The sequence below is a fragment of the Channa argus genome, chromosome 12, assembly GCF_033026475.1.
Source record: "Channa argus isolate prfri chromosome 12, Channa argus male v1.0, whole genome shotgun sequence".
In the NCBI taxonomy this organism is placed as follows: Eukaryota; Metazoa; Chordata; class Actinopteri; order Anabantiformes; family Channidae; genus Channa; species Channa argus.
This window is the reverse complement of record NC_090208.1, coordinates 16,406,152-16,425,972: the sequence shown is the minus strand read 5'-3', so window position 1 is coordinate 16,425,972 and position 19,821 is coordinate 16,406,152. Positions and strand designations below refer to the sequence as shown.

The 19,821-nt window shown below is 39.3% G+C and overlaps 1 protein-coding gene and 1 non-coding gene across 3 annotated transcripts; both read right to left on the bottom strand.

Annotated features, from left to right (window-relative positions):
- Positions 1-48: 48 nt before the first annotated feature.
- intu (inturned planar cell polarity protein) lies at positions 49-18,851 on the bottom strand. Of its 2 annotated transcripts, none has more exons than XM_067524192.1 (17): positions 17,268-18,851; positions 15,218-15,819; positions 13,652-13,737; positions 9,503-9,718; positions 7,473-7,591; positions 6,935-7,024; positions 6,518-6,595; positions 6,096-6,279; positions 5,726-5,779; positions 4,573-4,635; positions 3,940-4,158; positions 3,270-3,362; positions 2,674-3,090; positions 2,264-2,358; positions 1,970-2,159; positions 1,409-1,545; positions 49-1,130 (listed from the first exon to the last, which is right to left on the bottom strand). In XM_067524192.1, the coding sequence occupies exons 1-17, from the start codon at positions 17,348-17,350 to the stop codon at positions 1,019-1,021; spliced, it is 2,838 nt and encodes a 945-aa protein (XP_067380293.1). In that variant the 5' UTR covers positions 17,351-18,851; the 3' UTR covers positions 49-1,018. The 2 variants fall into 2 exon arrangements, with proteins under 2 accessions (XP_067380293.1, XP_067380292.1); XM_067524191.1 differs by lacking the exon at positions 17,268-18,851 and adding an exon at positions 16,497-17,241.
- Positions 18,534-18,747, bottom strand: LOC137138684 (small nucleolar RNA U3). The gene has a single exon (XR_010916211.1). It is a non-coding gene; the product is annotated as a small nucleolar RNA U3 (small nucleolar RNA).
- Positions 18,852-19,821: the final 970 nt, after the last annotated feature.

Here is a 19,821-nt window from a genome sequence, read left to right as displayed (position 1 = left end):
CCTTAGCACCAAAAGCGGGGCGGCTGTAGCTCAGTTGGTAAGGCAGTCATCCACGGGTCAATAGGGTCAGTGGTTTGATCCCCGGTCCTGGCTACATGTCAAAGTGTCTCTGGGGAAGGCACTGAACCCCTAACAGCCTATTCCCATCCCCAGCTGTGCAGTGCCGGTCCAAGCCCGGTAGAAATTGGGGAGGGTTGTGTCAGGAAGGGCATCTGGCGTAAAAACTGTGCCAAATCAACATGCGGACAATGATCCGCTGTGACGACACTGAACTCAACGGGATAAGTCCAAAGGACAAAAAAAAACACACACAAAAAAGTGTTGGTTCCACAAGCATAAAGGTTTTACTTTGTCAATAATGTAAAAAATAATAACAATTAATAAGTTTTTTTTTTTTTGAACAAATTAAATTCAAACTCATTTTTTAATTGCATTGTTCATTTCTAACAAATTACCTGATTCCCATACAAAACTGTACAAAAAAAATTAAATTAACAAATTGAATTCCTTTCCAAATCTGTACACATTTTGTAGAAGTATCAATAATACCTTATCTGCTGTCATGTGCAGCAGATATAACTTTTATTGGTCCAGCTTTGTAAACCTACTGGCAACAAGCTATGAGGATGATTGCTCACACTGGAAGGTCTCATCCGCTCTTAGAGGTTTACACCAAAGTGTTTGAGGTATTTACTGATTTTGTGACTTTTCATCTCTGAATGAACAAGGCAGAAGAACATCCTGCTTTGAACTTGAAGCTACGTATTAATCAGCCACACATTCTGCCGTTATCTGCAAATCACCTGAAAAACTGAGGCGTGTTGAAGTATCAAACTTCATGTTGCCCCCTTTAGACTGTCCCACAGAAACTGGGAAACTGGATCATACAATCCCCACATCTGCTCTCAGGTGCATCATTAGCATTACAGTTTTTAACTATTTTCCTGAGAACAAGAAAGAGGCTTCATGACATAGTTCAAGACACATTGAAGTTAAAATGTTGATGACTGTCACTGATCTACAAGGCTAGACCGAAGGACAGTCTGAACGCCATCTCTACGGGAACTTCTGCCACAGAGTCATGGAAGCACACGTAGAACTCCTGAGGGACTGGCTCTAGCAACATCCGTCTGAAAGGCAAAGAAAAAGGGATGGAAGAAAACAGTATTGGCAAAGAACAGTTACAGGTGGAAATAAATGACAATGGACTATTTCTGGCCCAAAATAAAGCAACACTTATTGTGAGTCATCTTGATCTGCTATTATTGCACTATTCTACTAATATTCTCAAGTACAGTTGGATCATAAATTTGGTAGTAAATTATCCCAGTTCTTTAAATTATCCCAAAACATTTTAGGCTTGTGGATGAAACTTTTAGAAATAATTTCAAAAGTGGTGTCGACATACCCGATGACCCAGTAATTCATCGTGGGAGCAGGTTTCCTCTGATCGGTCCACTTCTCAGGCTTACACTGGAACAGAACCCCATGTTCTTTTACGGGGCCAAGTCCCCAACCCTGAGGTCTGTCTGCTGCACGACGAGCCTGCAGGATATTGACATAGAGAAGTTTTTCATACCAGGTGTCAGAAAAAAGCCTTTCACAAAGGCAAATGGAAAATAAAATTGTGAATGGCAGCCAAGACAAAAATGCACACTGGCTGTGAAGTAGAGAATGGTTCTGTACTGTGTTATAATTGTTACTGCTTAAGCATTTTGTCTTTTTGGAAAGGTTCAGTGTGTAGAGTCTATGATGGCAAATCAACAAAATGTAGTTATAGTTCTGACCCTGTGTCTGTCTAAACCTGATTTCCAGCACACAGACTTGTTAAAATCATTTTGTGACTTTCAGTAGCTTTGACTTCTCTTCTTACTTTGCTGTTTCCTAACATCGATAATATGGACTGTGGGGAGAAATTTGATCTGAGGTTGAGACATATTCATTTTTAACTGTGTAACAAAACTCTCACCCTGGCCGGCAGGCTCTGTTGAAACGCAGCCCGTATGGAGAGGCAGCAGTGGTGAAAATTGCGGATGAGCTGTGGGTGAATTGAGCCACTGAGCTGAGCCACTTCTTTGTGAGTCGGAGCTATGAAGATTCCCTGAACAGGTTCCATCAGGACATAGTGGAACAAGGTGTTCTCAGCACCTGAAGTCAGTCTGTCACAAATATAGAACAGGCTGGTTTTAGTTTTTTCATGTTGTGACCAACACAAATTATACAATATGAAACTGGAATTAATGAAAATGATGACATTACTTACTTCATACTGTTATACATCTCCTCCGTTTCCCTCTCAGTCAGGGTCTTCTTAAGGGTACCCAGGTAGAATGGGTTTGGGTGCTTCATTCTGGGAATCTGATGTCAAGGTATGCAACAAGAGATGAATAATTTATCATCTTCTATATACATCATTTTTTAAAATATACCTGGTTTACACAAAAATGATAAAGGATATTTGATAAGGATATAGATTAAAAGGCTAAAAAAAACAGTGAAGATGCTCAAAACTGCTTTAAAATTCTGATATGAATGTCCCCAAATGTAATTACTGTAACCATTTACAACATTTTATTTAAATTAGTTTTCTGGGTTTTTTTAATAACTAAGGGGAAAGGACAAAAAACTAAACTGTGCTAACTATTAGGTTCTTAACACATGCTACAACTGTACCTTAAAGAGGCTTCCACTGCCATCATCGGACCCCAGCGAGTCCCGTCGCCCCCCCAGTTTTTTTGGCGACTCTGGTGTGGAATGTGGACTAAAACCTCTAGTCACTGATGAAGTTGGCCCTGAGCCAGCATCCATCTGTCCCTTAATCCCACTTTCTGACAAGGTCCTCTGGGGGCTCGGCCTCCGGGACTTTTCCCCGAACAGGCTGCGGCCTTTGGACCCCGACGAGGAGCCTTTAACTGCCCCGGCTAGCTTGCTCAAGACTGGTGAGGAAGAGGCTAGACTGTCTAGATGGTCGCGGGCTGTGGCAGCGGGGAGGAACCAGTCAGCACAGGACAGACAGGGAGCCGGTGGAGCATTCAGACGCGCTTCAATACCGGCCTCCAACACCTCCAACTGCAGCAAGGTGGCCTTCACCTGAAACCAGAAGGTAAAAAAAGTTCCAGTTCATTTGTGGTTCTCTTGCTTGCAAAAGTAAGCACACTATGACAGAGTAGTGTTGTAGTAGTAGTAATGGTTTTTCTTGACATAGCCGAACGAAATGTGCCTGCTTTGTAAATCATAGGACTTTCAAAATAAGTTAAATATAGTTTCACCTGATCAACATAAACACAATCAGGTCCTGGAGATCCAAAAGATGGTGATGCACAGCCTCCTGCTTCTAACAGCACACACTGCATGAAGTGCCTCTGAGAGGGGTTGAAAGAAAAATGTGAGTGCACGATGAACAAATAACGATACAAATACAGATGTAATGCTGACACAACAAGACAACATAAAGTGGATGGTAAAGAAACAAAGACTGAAAAGAAGTGATGAATTGGATGGTTTCATCTTATTGGTATGGGAGCAAAGATAAAGGGATGAATGACTGTGAGGGAGTAAATATCTCACAGAACTACAGTAAAGACATGAAGGTTGTGGGGATTAAACACAATATTAGCAAACAAAACCAACTGTAGTTGGTGTAATAGTTAAAGTAGTGTTTAGCATAACTTTTGAAAAACATTTCTCTGAATATAATAAAGTACAAAACTACGCTCTTTCTGCTCTCTGGATGTGATCTAAATGTGATCTTTGTCACACTTGAATTATTGTTCCTGTCAGTTTTACCTAGATCTCAATGACAAAACAGCGTGAATCTTTTCCATCTCTATCATAAATCAGATGTGATTTAAGCATTGATACTCTCCAAACAAACCAAAAAAAAGAAACTTTAAAAAGTGTGAACTCAAACAACCACCAGTTAATGATTGGCCTTCTTACCAGCCCCACTATGAGGAGGAAATGTCGTCCCTGTAGCTGACTGTAGCCCGGAGCTGTGCTGCAGCTGCCATTGGCTCTCTGCTGTGGAAACACCTCTCTCCAGATGACTAGCTGACCCACATGCTGCTCCGATGCCAGTGGCAACAGGCAGTAGTGCTGGCAGTACAGACACACATCCAGAAGGTCCTCTTTAGGCAGATGGTTGGCAATCAGGTAGGACTGGGAGGAGAGAAAGTGAAGAGGGTTTAGTAAAACCACTGAGATTTGGGGAATTGGGGACAGGATTTGTTTAATTTCGTGAAACGAGCCTCTCTTCCTAAAAGTTCCACCTTGTTTTACAACATATCATATTATATTCCATATCATAGTTTCCTCTTCAAGTCAAGTATTGATGTGCTGCTGCTCATCATCAGCATTTTATTGCCTTGTACTTGTACATGTGTTATGACAAACTTTAATTTAATCTCCTCACTGTTTCCCTTAGTTAATATTTTGACTGATAATTTGTCCAGATGATAAGACTCCTCCTCTTATCTTCTGTACATAGTCATTGATGGATAGGGAAGGATAAAAATATCTTAAGGCCACTACCACTGAAGCGTGTGTGTGTGTGTGTGTGTGTGTGTGTTATACCTTGTAGAATAAACAGGAGCCAAGAATTACATAAAGACGCCTCAGTCCAAAAAAATCCTCAGACTGTTAAAAAAAAAAGAAATATAATCAATACGAAAAAGCCAACAAAGACACATTATTGCTACACAGTTGGTACCAACTTAGTTGCTCCCGTTGAGCGCTGGCTAGATGCATAGCAGTTCCCCCATTGGTGTGTGAGTGTGCGTGTGATTGTGAGAGTGAATGGGTAAATAAGAAGCAGTGTAAAGCGCTTTGAGTGCCAATAGGTAAAAAAGCGCTATATAAGTGCAGACCATTTGATACAGAAACCACTTATAGGAACCAGAAATACATTGTGGATAATGTAGGTGCCAAGTTCTGACAAGCAAGAAGGTTGTGTAATATATATTGAAATATATATCGAATCTGTTGCACTGATTTTCCCATTGGACCTTTCCCATACGAACTGCCTAAGTCTGACATGTTACAGCCGTGCAACTGTTCTCTCTAACAAAGCTCTGCATTATGATTCAAGGCATAATAATATAACTACTATACTTTACTGCTTTCAGCATCAATAGTTCATCTGTAGTATCTGCACATGTAAAGGAAAAGCCAGAGTCCAATAACTTTACCCTCCCATTAACATGAACATGAATCTAAAAACATAGTAACCTTCTCCTCTCCACTGCTGAAGCCACAAGACAGATGTCTGCATCTCAGCTAACAATTTTTTACACCAACTTAGTTATACCACAACAATGACCACGGGTGATATTTAATGTCTAATGAAACGCATATTGTAAATACATTCCAGGGCTTTATTAAGTTTTTTTAGCCTTATTAAGGAATTTTTTTGAATCTTTGAAAATAACTTCAAACATCTAATAGCTGGCTTAATTAAATAAGTTAGTTTATTTCTATAGCACTTTTCAGACCAGAAAATGCAAAGTGCTTTACAATAAAACAACGAGAAAAGCTATACAGTAAAATAGAAAATAGAACAGTAAAGCCTAAACCAAGGATAGTAAAAGCGAAACAAATGCTGAACAAAGGCAAACCTAAACAAGTGAAGTTGAAGGTTTAAATATAGGTGTATTTTCATTACAGTAGTACGGGAAAACCCAGAAGTTTTGTAGATGGAAAGTTTGTAACAGATAACATTGTTTCTCACCATTTCTCCAAAATCAGAAGATTCAAAATCAGAAAGAACTGTATCCACTTCCATCTGCGAAGTCAATAAGAAAAAGAAAAATAATCAGATTTTAGCTTAACCACATTCAATGAGATAATATACATTTGCTTCCTTTTATGTGCAAATTTTATAGTATTATCTGCCTTTTCTGCTACTGCAATAATTCAATGTCTTCATGGACAGTGTTATAATTTCATCCAATTTTAATACACTGTGTCATTTACAAAACATAACACTAGATGGAACCAAAACTGGAATTTCACTTTTTACCTACTGCTCAATGACAAAACTAAGGCAACTTAAAATTAAACAAAACTTTTTTCCAGACTACACGCACACACACACACACCTTGATTTCTGGAGGCAGTGTAAGCCATTGGACCGCCGGCAGCCCATCGAGGAAAACGGCCCCTGAGATGTCGGGTGGTTGGGCCGATGAACCATCCATCAGGCGAGATGGCTGAATGAGCTGCTGGAAGAACAGGCAGAAGAAATGGTCCAACCTGGGAGCATGGTCGGCCTTACAGAAAGCACTAGAGAGGAAAAAATAACGCTGAAAGGTGAGTGCTGTGATAACGCATTTAAGTAATTTATATAAATAAAGTAATATTGTTATAGAACCTTTGAGTGTTTAAAAACAAGACAATAATGGAGCAATGAGCACTTTGATAAAAACTGCTAAAAAATGTCTTTTTGCTTTGAACTAGTTAAGCACATAAACACATAAAATAAGTTTTGTGTTAAGCAGGAAAAATGACAGCTGGGGCCAACCTGTCTAAAGAGCCGTACATCACTTTTAGAGTGCGGACTAAGTCTGCTACCACCGTCTGCAGACTCAGCAGTGGAACCCTAGAGGGAAAAGAAAAATGTCAAACACTGATCTACTGCTTATCAAATATTTCGACTGATGGCAGTGAAAAACATTTAAGATATTTTTCTTACACCTGGGTGTACCACAATCAATCTATCTGTCTTTAGGCATTAATGTTATTGGTCCTTCACACCCACAATATGGAATAAACTCTTGCTGTGTGATAAATATTGGTAGAGTGAGTGTCTATATTTGATCTCTTTGTTATCAATTTCTCGAATGGCAAATGCTGCCGTTCAGATGGAACATAGTGGAGTTATCTCACAGTGTAATAATCTGCACGCAGTGTGCGTTTGTTTGGTGCTTCCTTACTCTACCTCTCAGAAGGAATACCAATGACCAGCAGGTTGTTGTTTTCCTTCCAGTAGCCCACATGTACTAGGTGTTTCCTGAGCAAGAGAGACGAACTGAGGGACAGAAAAAACAACAGAAGGTCAAGGTTGAGGAACGAATGTCTAAGAGAACATGAAGGAGGTCAAAGTGAACCCGAACAGAATCTAAATTCAACATCTTTAACATCCACTTTTAACAGCAGCCCCAAAAGACATTTCTTTCTACAAGCTCACTGTTGTTTCAAGCTCAAATGTTGATGCTACTGTACAGTGATATTCAAAACATCCAACACTCCACTGGAAGACCTGCTAGCAATTTGGGGAAGCTGCAAAAAAAATTCAGAACTCATAACATGCCATTGTAAATAAAGACTGATTTGGCTTTACATTGCACCTTTCCGTGTGCTACATGGAAAGAGTTTTTCAAGTTTTTTTTTTTCAAAAGCAAAAAAACATAACTTTTATTTTATATTGAAGAAGAAAATATCTAGAAAATTATTTATTCCACTCTGCCTTCCCCTACCTGATGATCCTCCCTCCTGTGACATTTTCCAGCATATCACACAGAGTGAGAAAGATTCCCCTGACTCCTTTCAGCTGACAGGATGCTTCAGACACTGGATACTGGTACAAAATCTCCTCCTGCAGACACACATACACATAAACACAGAGTAATTTCTGGTATAACTGTTGATTTGTGTCCTGAAAATTATATGTGCGGTAAAAGGAAAAGTTTTTGGTAAGCCTGTCAACAGAAAAATGTCACATAAAATGTGAAAGATCTGCTGTTGGATAGTGCAGTCACCAACATTTACGTCTCCTCTAAATCATGGACAGCAAAGGAGAATGAATAAAGGGACGACTGAATGATTGTTCTGTCACTTCAACAATCTTTGGTAGTTTTTAGCTGCGTTGTAAATCTCATCTTCATTTAGAAATAAACAAAAGTATCACTTTAAGGATGAATGTCACTGAAATATGTTTACCTTTCCAGAGCAAAAGAAACTTCAACTAAAGCTCAGAGAACTTCTCATCTATGGTTTAGGAAGTGACTGCACACTTTGCTTCAAATCATGGTACTTATCCTTTGATTTTCTTATTTCTGTGATCTGAAAATATGCAGGAACAAATGTTGCAGGAAAATAAATCTGCACAAACTCCAGAGAAGAAAAGAAAATAGCTCTGGGCAGATTCAGTACATTGTTGTGATATTAGTATTCCTCTCAGCATGCTGACAACTTTAAAGCATACAAGAAGGATAAGAACAGAGCTGCTGAGGGGGATCAGAGGGAATAAAACCTTGAATGAATGGCCCCTCATAGCCTTGGCAACGAGAACAAAGACCTTAACTGCCAATGGAAGATATTCACCTTGGGGTCAAAACCCAAGCACAAGGAGTCTGTGAGTGCTGCTGAAAACCAACCATCACAGCGAAACCTTTCAGCTTCATCTTGTCTGTACATACAGACAAAAACACATATTACCAAATCATCACACCGTTACAACTAAAAAAATAAAAAAATAAAAAAAAACAACAAAACACCACTCAAAGTCTCCAATTCCTGCCACCCTCAAATCAAAAGGACTAAAAATCAAAGTCAGGGTTTTAGCAAGTCTTTCACAGCACTGTCATTTAGAAAATCGCCCACTGGCTGATGTGGCTCCAGGCAACACGTATTCTCCACCTCTACTGCTGTTTCGGTCAAGATAACAACCAACGTGCCTTACAGATACACACAAAGGAGCTGCAGGACCATGAAGTACAACCATAAAGAAAACATAAACCTGCCAATGGAAGTCCAAAGAGAAAAATGTGATAACAGTGTAGAAGGTGCTGGTCACACCATGTGCGATATAAAACAAGGATCTGTGCACAAATGTAATTTATCACGGGAAATATATTATTCTGTTTACAGACAGCTTCACTATAGCAACAATGCACATGTGTGGATTCACCCTAGAGACAATCTAATTCACAGCATTAAAATGACATATCATCTATTGACAGGAGTTGTGCTCAGGACATCTCAGCGTCTCTTATTTCATTCCCCTTTCATTCTGTTTCCTGTTAGCAGCACCCGCAGCGTTGGAAGGCGTCCAGAGCAGTAGATTTCTAAAAAGTCTAACTCACATCGGAAAAAGCTTTCCAGTCCTGGACTTGAGATTTCCTACACATCTAAGGTCATTCTTAACATGTAATTACCAGGATAAACCTATAGAAATTTAAAGTGTTCGGTTCAGTAAAGCTTAGCATTTGAAATGCTGTTTTATAAAGCTTTTCCAAGTCAAGGATGTTACTGACTACAAAGTCAAGATCAGGTTTCTGATCTTGGCCCATTTTCTTTTCATACGGATGGAAAAACAAGTGGCCATCCAGGGTTTGGATATACCAACAGCCTCCATGTTCTGTTTATAAAATCATTTTTAGTTATGTTAGATTCATAGGCAATTTGTAGGTTTAGTTTGTCCACTCTCTCTTGGCACCTACTGCCAAGAAATGGGCTTGCCCTTTTCAAATGTGAAAAATAAATGTCTGATACAGTTTTTACTGACCTCCTCCTGCGGTGATGCAGAGTCCAGTTTAAGTGACAAATACATGACAATATGTGGGAAGTGTCCTATGGACATCTGGAGTTCTGCTGTGTCCTCTCCCCACAGCAGACGTACCAGCTGGCTGACTGAAGGAGAGTTCTTTGTCTTATAGGCAGATGAAGTGTTGGTGGAACTGCTGCTCTCCACCACAGCCACTGTCTCCAAGGTCAGTCTCACCTAAAAGAGCCGGCCAGAGGAGAAACGGAAAATAAGAGACTTAATGGTGAAGAGGTGGTTTTAAAATCCAGTAATGGAACAAGAGATCGGCAAGGAGGAGAGAAGAAACTGGGAAGGAGAATCATTTATAAAGGTGGACAGAAAGTTGGGGGAAAAAATAGTTACTGTTACATAATTGCATTAGTCCACCTTCCAGTCCCTGTCAGAGTTTTCACTCATTTCTAAATATTCTGCAAGTTACTATGACTCCACAGAATTATACTTGGCACGGGCTTAAGCAAAGCAGAAGTGTCCATTTGTAACACCTTTCCAAAGGGGAGAAAAAGTTCAATCATTACATATTCACTCAAAGAAAAGGCAGTAAAGTGAAAACCAGAACTGAATGGTGACTGCCAGAGAGAAAGTGACACAGACATACAGATCTGACCGCAGCATAACCAATAGCAGGAATCTGTGTGTGTGTGTGTTTGTCTGGCTAAATTAAAACCAGACCACTGCAAGCCCAAGAAAAAGTGGTAAGACAACAGACCGCCTATCTTCTTTCATTTACGGTGAAATAATTTTTTTCTTTCCATACGCCAGTGCTCCATTTTAAATTGTCATTCATAGCAAATCACATTGGAATCAGAGACCGAGCTTTGGGGAAATCCAACAAGCACGCACATGGAAACACACAGTTGACGCACAGATGGATGAAAAACTGCATCTTTGTGATGTCTCTGTTAAAACAATCTATCAGACTTGCATTTAAGTCATGTATAGTCAAAAAGCATGAGACTGCTTCTACTTTAGTAGAGCCTGAGTGTGAACCTCACAGATTAAGATACTATACATAAGTTTAGAAAAAGTTTGTTTTATTGAAGAACATCGGTTTTCACTTGATCAAAACTCAGTCAAACAACCTGGATGACTTTCATGGACAAACTGTATACATATGTCAGAAATATACCCAAAAGTATATGATGTCATATAAATTAATTCTCTGTCCCACATAAACTGAGTATAATGTATCCATTGGGTAAAATGTTCACATAATTGGTCAAAAGACAATTGCACTGAACAAACTTCTAACAAAGACAGACTTCACCACAGACAAGCCATAGTGGCGTAACTGCTCACACATTGTGTTAACTCTAGGGTAAAACCTGTCGGACCCAGAGAAGCTGTGTTAGGCTTATGTTAATTCAAGAAAATCAGACTCCAGATGTGAGAGAGAACCTAGAGTTAGCAGAGTGTGTTTAAGATCTCTGGATAAAATCACTAGTCAAGGGTTTTTTCAACTTTCATTTAATGGATATTTTCAATCTGTGTGACATGGGCAGCACAGCAACTGCTAAAAGAACAGGCTCTTTCAGTGGTATATGCTACCAAGTTTATGGTTAGGTAATCCATACATTTATGTTGCTGAAAATTACAATCCACTTCCAAACAAGTAGAGCAGCTGCAGAGTGTCCAAGGAGCATGGAGAGGATGTTTAACCAAATAAATAGTGTAAACACTGAAAATGTTATTCCTGAAATAGGAATTCAGTGTTTCTTCATAACCTATATATATATATTTTTTTTTTTTTTGTGGACTAAAAACCAGCCACTGCTAAAACACCAAAGACAGAAAACTAAACTTCACAGTTTCGCAACAAAAAAGTAGAAAATAATCATAAAGGAGTTAAGAGTGAAAATGTGTTTTACTTATAGTCTGTGTAACTCAGACGCAAGGGAACTATCCTAAAGTAAAAATACAGTAAACAGAAACACAGTAGGAGCCTCACACATTTTCTCTAATTGAAATCTTTAGCAGAAAGGCTCAAAGTCAGGCAAAACTGTGGAGCGTCTGCTGGGATTTGACCTCAAGCCACCGCAGATGCAGTTATGTGTTTTAACCACACCATCTCCACTGAACACACCCCAACTACATTTTGGTGTCTGAATGAAACCCAGAATGTGAAATGTGACATTTAACGCTCCATGACCACTTACATTGTTTTACTCACAGTTTTTGGAGTGAATAACACAAAGGGGAGTCCAGGTCTTTACTCTGGCATTCTTACGGTCAGAAAATAAGCCAATAAATCGTGTCAGTACGAAATAAATGGGATGTTGTGGTTATTAACTTTCAATAATTTAAGGTCTGTATTTTTCTCAATCCTAGACCATATGGTGCCTACCTAAAGACATCTGAGGAAAAAAAAAAATATTCCTTAGCAAAAAATGTTGAAACTGTATTTTTTTTTGTCCAACAATCACTTGCAGAGCTCTCCAAGGCCTGTCAGTACTAACCACAGGCCACCCGCCTCTCCAGCAGGCGCCTACATCTGGGCTTCTAGCCATTTTAGCCAATTTTAGGGGTATTATTAAAGAAGAGCCGAATAGTGGAACACCATGAGATGTACCTTTCAACTGGTGACTCAGATTGGCTTCCACAGGTTTGAAAATTTGGTTTAAGGCTACTTTATCCTCAGTTCTTTATTATACATAAAAGATACAAGAAATAAGTTTGATTAGATAAGGCTAAAGGAATCGAATTCAGACAACAAGTACATCATAAATTGGGTATAGCACTTAGTAAAGAGGCTACATGGGTAAACTGCATGACTTTCTCTCATCAAAAATAATAAGGATGTGGTTAGACTGAAGTGTGCTCTCACTGGGATTCCAGCGTGTTGATGTCAGTCATGTTGCACTCGTTTGTGGATGGACACACACATGCAAAAAAGTAACCAGTTCATGCAGGGTTAGTAAAGATACTGGTGGATTTGTATTAATACTAATATTTCTTTCTCCAAACATAGTAAGTTCTGTTTATGTTTCATCTCTGAGGGCTTCCACACAGAAACAATAGCCTCCAGCACACACATAAGCACATGCTCATTTACAAAACAACAATCATTCTGTCAGCAATATGACTCTATTTCAAGTCATGGGAACCTTCTATTTTTCCCCCAAAAATCTGCCTTGCTCTTTTTCAACAATGTAATTTGGTTTCTGAATACATCTTCTAATCAGCTAAGTTTTGAATCCCACAACAGCTTCCTGTGGCGCAGAAAAACAGTCACACCACAGTCATGTCTATCCGCCATGTTAGCCATCAACCCTGTATACACTCTGTCATTTGCAAATTCCTTCTTTTTGATGGTCAGCTTTCTGGTGGAAATGCACGATTGAGGTGCAGACTATGGATTTTTTAACTGCTGATCAAAGGATAATTTCTCAGTAATTGAAGGTTTTCTAATGTTAAACGACGCTGACTTCTGGTTTCTATACACTTTCTAGCAGCTTAGAAGAACCAGAGCATTTAAGAACAATTTAACATCTATATTTTCCGTCCAAGTTCGTGACAAGACTTTGATGGCCTAAACACTACCTTACAGATTTGGCAGGCTAATCCAATATGGAAACGGATAACACAAAACAATCACATTGCAGATAGACAGATAGAGCAAGGCTGCCAGTATTAGCTAAGATACAATGTATTTTCATACATCCAAAGATCAACGTCTTTCGGCTTGTCCCTTGCGGAATGTGTTGATTTGGCATGTTTACTCCTTATGCCCTTCCTGCCGTAAGCCTACCATTTTATCCGGGCTCAGGACTTGCACCCAGATAGCCCTTATTGGCTGGGCAGGGCCACACTTGTTGGGATGGGATTCGATCCTGCGGCTTTCTGCATCCTAACACGATGCTCTACCCACTGATCACTCTTGTGCTATATAAATAAACTAACTTAAGCTGTTACATGTTTGACGTTATATTCAGAAATTGGGCTTCTGAAATTAATTAATATGCCTAAAAAACTTAAAGCCCTAGAATGCATTTACAATGTATTTTCATATATAGCAGTTCATAATTATGCTTGAAATTTGAATCAAGAAACTATTGCAAATGCAGTGTCCACATAACAATTTCTATGTTTTTAAGCAGATTCAAAAACGCTAACCTGTGTTGGACCTGGGATGCACGAAAGAACCCTCTCAATGTTTTCTGAGGTCACGTCCACATCATCCACAGCTACAAGCACATCACCTGAACATAAAACGAATAAAATATGAAATTACCCACAGCAGACCTTAATTAAATAGTAAATATAACATAAGTAATGCTAATAAATAACACTAGTAGTATATATTTGTCTTAAAACTCTGTTAAACTCCATAAAAATATATATTATAAGTGCTACATATATCTCACCCGACAATAAAACAATAACAAATGCTTTTTTAAATCTTTCTACTATAACAAATACTATAATAAAATGTTTGAGAGGTAGAATATGAATGAGCCTAATTTGCATTTCAGCAGTCACATCTGACAGCTTATATAGTCGTTAAGAATAATACTTAAGATCATTTGATTGATTTTGTCAGTGATGTGCTTTTGTGTGGACCGGCCTATAGAGAAGCACTAAAAAGCTTCACCTGCTTGTGTGCAGGGAACCACACCACCATGCCAGTAACAGAGCTATTTCAGGTATTTAACCATTCTAATTGTTTAAGCATGTAGCTGTGCTGCATTAAAGCTTCTCTAAACAGTTACTCATGTGAGTAGTCATTTGTGGTAAAGCACAACTGGCATTCCTGTGTCTGCAAGCAAAACTGCCTGATGATTAGTCCAGATGGAAGAAAATCACTTTAGATATGCCTAGATTAAAAAAAAAAAAAAAAGAAAAGCGATTACCCTTCCTGCAACAAAAGGAAGGACAAGTTTTTTTATTAACTCTTGAAACTGTGCTAAAACTTGCACTTGTAGGGCTGAATATAATTGCTGCTAGAGCTGGGCATTAGAGTAGCTTAGAGTTAGCTGTTAAAAGTCCCACCCACAAGAATTTTGTGGTTTTACAAAAGAGATCTGAAAATGAAACTGTGACCAAAGTTTGTAAAACTTTGTACAGTCATGTGCAAAAGTTAGAACCTCCTTAATTTGAAATTGCAAAAAGAGTAAAAGAAAGGATGTTTTTCATCAGCATAATATTTAATGCACAATTAGCGATTTCGCACATTTTTTCATCAGACATAAAAGTCATTTTATGTATTTATCAAGGGGGATTTAAGCCTTTGAACTAATTTTTATTTTACTACAACTTTATTTTTTGACCTTGACCCTTTTTGTTACATCTGAGAATTAAAAACATTTGAACAAGCTTAATGTAAGCTGTTGTGGTTAGGTTTGCCTCCCCAAACATGCAGTTTCAATGTATAAAGACATAGAATTAACCCTAAACCTAACACAATCATTCCTGTTGTGGGGATAAAGTGGAGTGAATGCCCTCTACAAAAAAAAAAAAGCCATAATCTACAATTTTGTATTCAAATAGAAATTTCCTCTAAAGACTAGCCTTACAGATGTGCATACCCTCTGACTGACAGTGCCATTGCCTAGTCAGGAACAGTTAAAGATAAATAACCTCACCTGAAGTCTGGAAGGAATAGATTGTCTTTTGTTAGGAGCACTAATGCTTGCAATGCATGTAATACAGGCATTTGCTCAGTTGGAATTGTAGTCTTACCGATTAGGATTTGGCCACATTTGATTGCCGGGCTGTTTGATATTAATCCATGAACAGTCAGTCTTTCTGCCTGTTGGACAAATGCGGGGTCTCTCTGCCCTCTACTCCAAGAAGGGCGATGCACCACACCAAGCAGAGCCTCCAACAGGCCTCCGCTGTCAGAGACAGGTGTTGATGAACCTACAAGACGTTTGGGGTTGAGGTAGATACACACTTCTTTCAGCTGCTGCCGCTGAACCATAGCGCCCTGCCTTTGACCTGGCTGGTTCTTCAGAATGGATGCAGGTCGTGGTAAAGTCAAGCTGTCTTTACCCCCATCCTTTCCTCCTCCTCTGCGCTGAGATGGCCGGCGTTTTCTCCTCAGAATCCTCGCTAACCTCTTCAGTGCAGGCTCGCCTTTCATCCGTGAACCACATCGCTGCTTCCTGTTTTGCTCCGTGATGATCTCTGCCTCATTTTCACTAAAGCGTACATGATTAGTCGACACACCTTGAACGGCTTTGGCCTGGGCTAAGGCGGCCTCCTCTTCACCTTCACTCAGCTCCAGATAAAAAAGCTCGCCATTCTTCTGTATGTCATCCAGCCATTCTGGTTCCAAGTCACTGAGAAAAATCAAACAAACAGAGCACTAAAAATAACAAGTGACAAAAGCAGAGTGGTGGGAAACAGGTAACAGAGGGGGCAGTAGATGAGATTTGCTGATACAGTATAAATATCCCAATAAATTCTGACACATATCATTTAAAGTGTAATATAACATGTTCAATGGTGAAATGTTGTTACATATAGATTTCAGTGTTTCTTTGTCTGGTTAGTTTCTCTGCAGATCAGCTAAAACTTAATTAGTTAATTTGCATGAATTACGTTCTCCTGAATTAGGAAGACCCCTGCTTGAAGATTCTGTTTTCCTGTTTACAGGACACAGCATGATTTGCTGTCCACGTGTCTACTGTAAAGTAGAAGCCAAAACAAGTAGACGCTATCATATGTACAAACGCAATGACGTGCTTAACTAACAGTGTAGGAATAAACCTTTGATCCTTTTCTTTAGGTCTCTCTCCTTTTAAAACGCTTTCCTGCGGAAGGCGGCTTTGGCGTAACATCCATACATTTCATAAAACAGCACGACACATCATTATTTATAAAGGTTGACCTCCCCACGTGAAAACACCCCTAAGCGATGTGAAGTACAAAGGTGGACAGAGATGGAAAGTGTTTGGATGGAGTGACACTCCCTCTATAGTAAAGTTTACGTATGTTTAAAGTCGAGTGATCTTACTCAGAGCAGTCGGAGCTTCTGCAAGTCGATGATGTGGATCCACAGTCACTACCGCTGCCGCGCTTGTTAGTAGCTTCTTCTGTCTGACTCTCACTAACAAGTTTTTCGGCAGACTGGCGGGCGTTTGCGAAGGCCATTTTATTACGTAGCATTTCATTACCAACAAAATCTCGAAATACGTCTTCAAACGCCGAACGTTTTAGTGTTAAGGACGGTGATATTTTCTCGCCATGTTGCAAGCAATGGCGAGTCATTCGGTATAGTCACGTGATGCACATTCGTCCCCTCTGATTGGCGGAGAGCTTAGTTGCCCCTGACAACGCAGAAGCTTAAAAAGCTGAGGTCAAGTGGCGAGAAAGACCACGTAACATGCTTTCATTCCAAATTAATAATACAGTAAACACATTTTCAAACACGATTTCATTATATTTACATAAAACCTGAATTAAATTTAAACCAACTGAGGTAAACTACAAAAATGATGGAAGGCTGATGAAAGCTGGGATTGATGCTATAATAAACAAACTTTATCGGGCTGCTGCATATACATGCACATTTTCACTCTTTATTTATCGTCTGAATTTCCGCCTCCTTGCAGATTTGCACGAGGTTTTTAAATCTCCTCCGGTATTCAGCAAACGTCTGGCAAAATGCCTCAGGCAAAAACAAAAGAACCAAACCTCAAATTTCTTAAAAAGACATAAAGAAAGAAAGAAAGAAAATACTAAATCTGTTTGAATGCTGGGCCAAAATTTGATAGTCGTTACTGACCTGTACAGAAGAACACTGCGAATAGAGTCGAAGTCCTCCAAATTTTTAGAAAATGAACATCCATCTATAGAAATGTTAAACATTATTTGTGTTTCATGTTTTCGGGAATACGTCCAGTTTATACAGCTGCGATTCAGAACTCTTAAATTCCAAAAGATATAAAATAAAAGATGGCATATGTCTCTTCCACCGACCAAACCAAAAGAAATCCCTCCCCTCGGCCTTTTATGAAGTTTCTGACCGCACGCAACGACTGAACTGCGCCTCCGAGATCAGAACAAACCCGCCTCTAATTTCTCACGTCAATCACTGACAGGGAGTCGTGAGTGGTTCAACACCACCACTACAAGACTATTCAAAGGAAGAAAAGGGCTATTTTTTTTTTTTAATAAAGCTTTGAGTGTTTCTCCAGGCCAGCGAAGCGGAATTTGTCCCAGCGGTTTTCTTGGCAGGTGGAGTAAAAACCCGCCTTCTTTGGGCAACCAACAAAAAAATCCCAGCAGAAAAGCCTACATTAGTACTTTCATAAAAACCGTGTAGTATTCTTTATAGGGCCGGATCTAGCCTATTTGGTTTGGGGTGCATTAAAAATGTGGGGGGCATACAGTTACAATTATTCACTTTCTTTTGTATGGTTTAATTCGTTTGCACATCTGTTGTTTTTAACACTTTGTGTACCATGGCTTAGAAGTACTACTATTTTTAGATTGGTTCTGTATGCTTTAGAGCAAAAATAACAAATTAATTTAAAGTGTTTGAACATAACATCTGAATTTTGTCCATATTTGACATGTTTCAAAAGGATATCCACATCTGTGAATAACTTGACATGGCTGTCGCTGCAAATAGCACAAGACAAGAGCTGAAAGAGCTAAGTAGCAGTCAGATTAAACTTAGTTAGATAGGAAATCAAAGAACAATTACAAATAAATAATATTAATAATAATGATGAAAATCTGCTTTAGTTGTGTTTTTTTATCCTTAAATAAAAAGTTGGAACTCGAGATGAGGGACACAAAATACTTAGGGGTGCGTTGTACTTTACGTGAGTTCAGCGCATCATTTTCCGCATATTGATTTCGCACAGTTTTTACGCCGGATGCCCTTCGAGACGCAACCCTCCCCTATTTCTACCAAGCTTGGACCGGCACTGCTCAGCTGGTGATGGAAATGGGCTGTTGATGGTTTAGTGTCCAGTAATTCGTCGAGACAGTTGTTATGGCGCAGTAGAATAACTACAATCTTTACTTTCCACTGGGTTACACTACCACTCTGATCATACTCTTTCCCTCACTGTCTGCTGAAAGACGGCGAACGGTCATCAAAAGTAGAGAGCATGTGAAATTTCACTTCTCTCTACCCGCTTCGCGCTCAGGAAAGAGTATCACCACCTCATCATCGTGGATAGCGAGACCACACACTTTAGAAACACATTCCTCAAGTCACAAACTATAGAAATGATCCCTGAAAGTATAGTCTTAAAGTGAAAGTGCTGCCATCCGACTACTAGTATGACGAGCCCGGCGTTTACTGTCATGGTGCTAACACAACGCGCCGTACTCCGCGGACTTTTCCACAGAAGTCAGTGATAAATGGATGTTATTTTAATCTGTTTTTCATTCAATGTGTCTCTTGGACAATCCGGCATCAAACATATGTCATAGTACATGTTGATTCATGTAGTCTATTACAAAATATCTTTAAAAGGGACATATGTCAGTATAAGTCTTAGCATGTTCAACTTCCGCTTTAAGCAGATTAGTTTGTTACTCTCAACTGAATTCTGCTCTAACGTTTAAATAACACAACAACTGAGCATCTTGCATCGACTCAATTTTAATATCACCCTGTAAAGCACCGCCCCTGTATTGTTACCGAAGTGAACGAAGATGAGCAAACTGCGCACAGCTTTTAGAGGAAAACTACCTCTAACCAGTGCTGCTTTGAGGACGTTTTAAAGATAGTTCTTAAATGATTTAGTTAGTCATCAGGTGGAGTGGTGTTAAATATAGGCAAGTTATTTTGGATAGTTCCTTGTAGTAAAATGCATGTTTTTAAGTCTCACATGTACGGAGGTGATGTAATGGGCACAATATTTTCACCAAAACACAATGTTTAAATGAATCATGTACGACACATCAAAAATAATAATAAAATAATTTTTATTTTTAATTTTTTGTCCATTCGGATTATCCCGTGAGTTCAGGGTCACCGCAGCGGAACATTGTCCGCATGTTGATTTGGCAGTTTTTACACTGGATGCTCTTCCTGGCGCAACGCTCCCCAATTCCCACCGAGCTTGGACCAACGTTGAACAGCTGGGGATGGGAATAGGCTGTTGGGAGTTCAGTGCTCAGAGACACTTGGTCATCATATAGCTAGGACCGGGGTTCGAACCACTGACCCTGTAACTAATCTACTATTTTAAATTATTTATAATTAAAAACAACGCAAGTCCAGCATCGTTATCCAACTTTGTTGACTTCACGTCATAAATATAGTTACTATGACGCACTATTATAAGAGCTCTCTTTACTTTCTACAGCATTACACT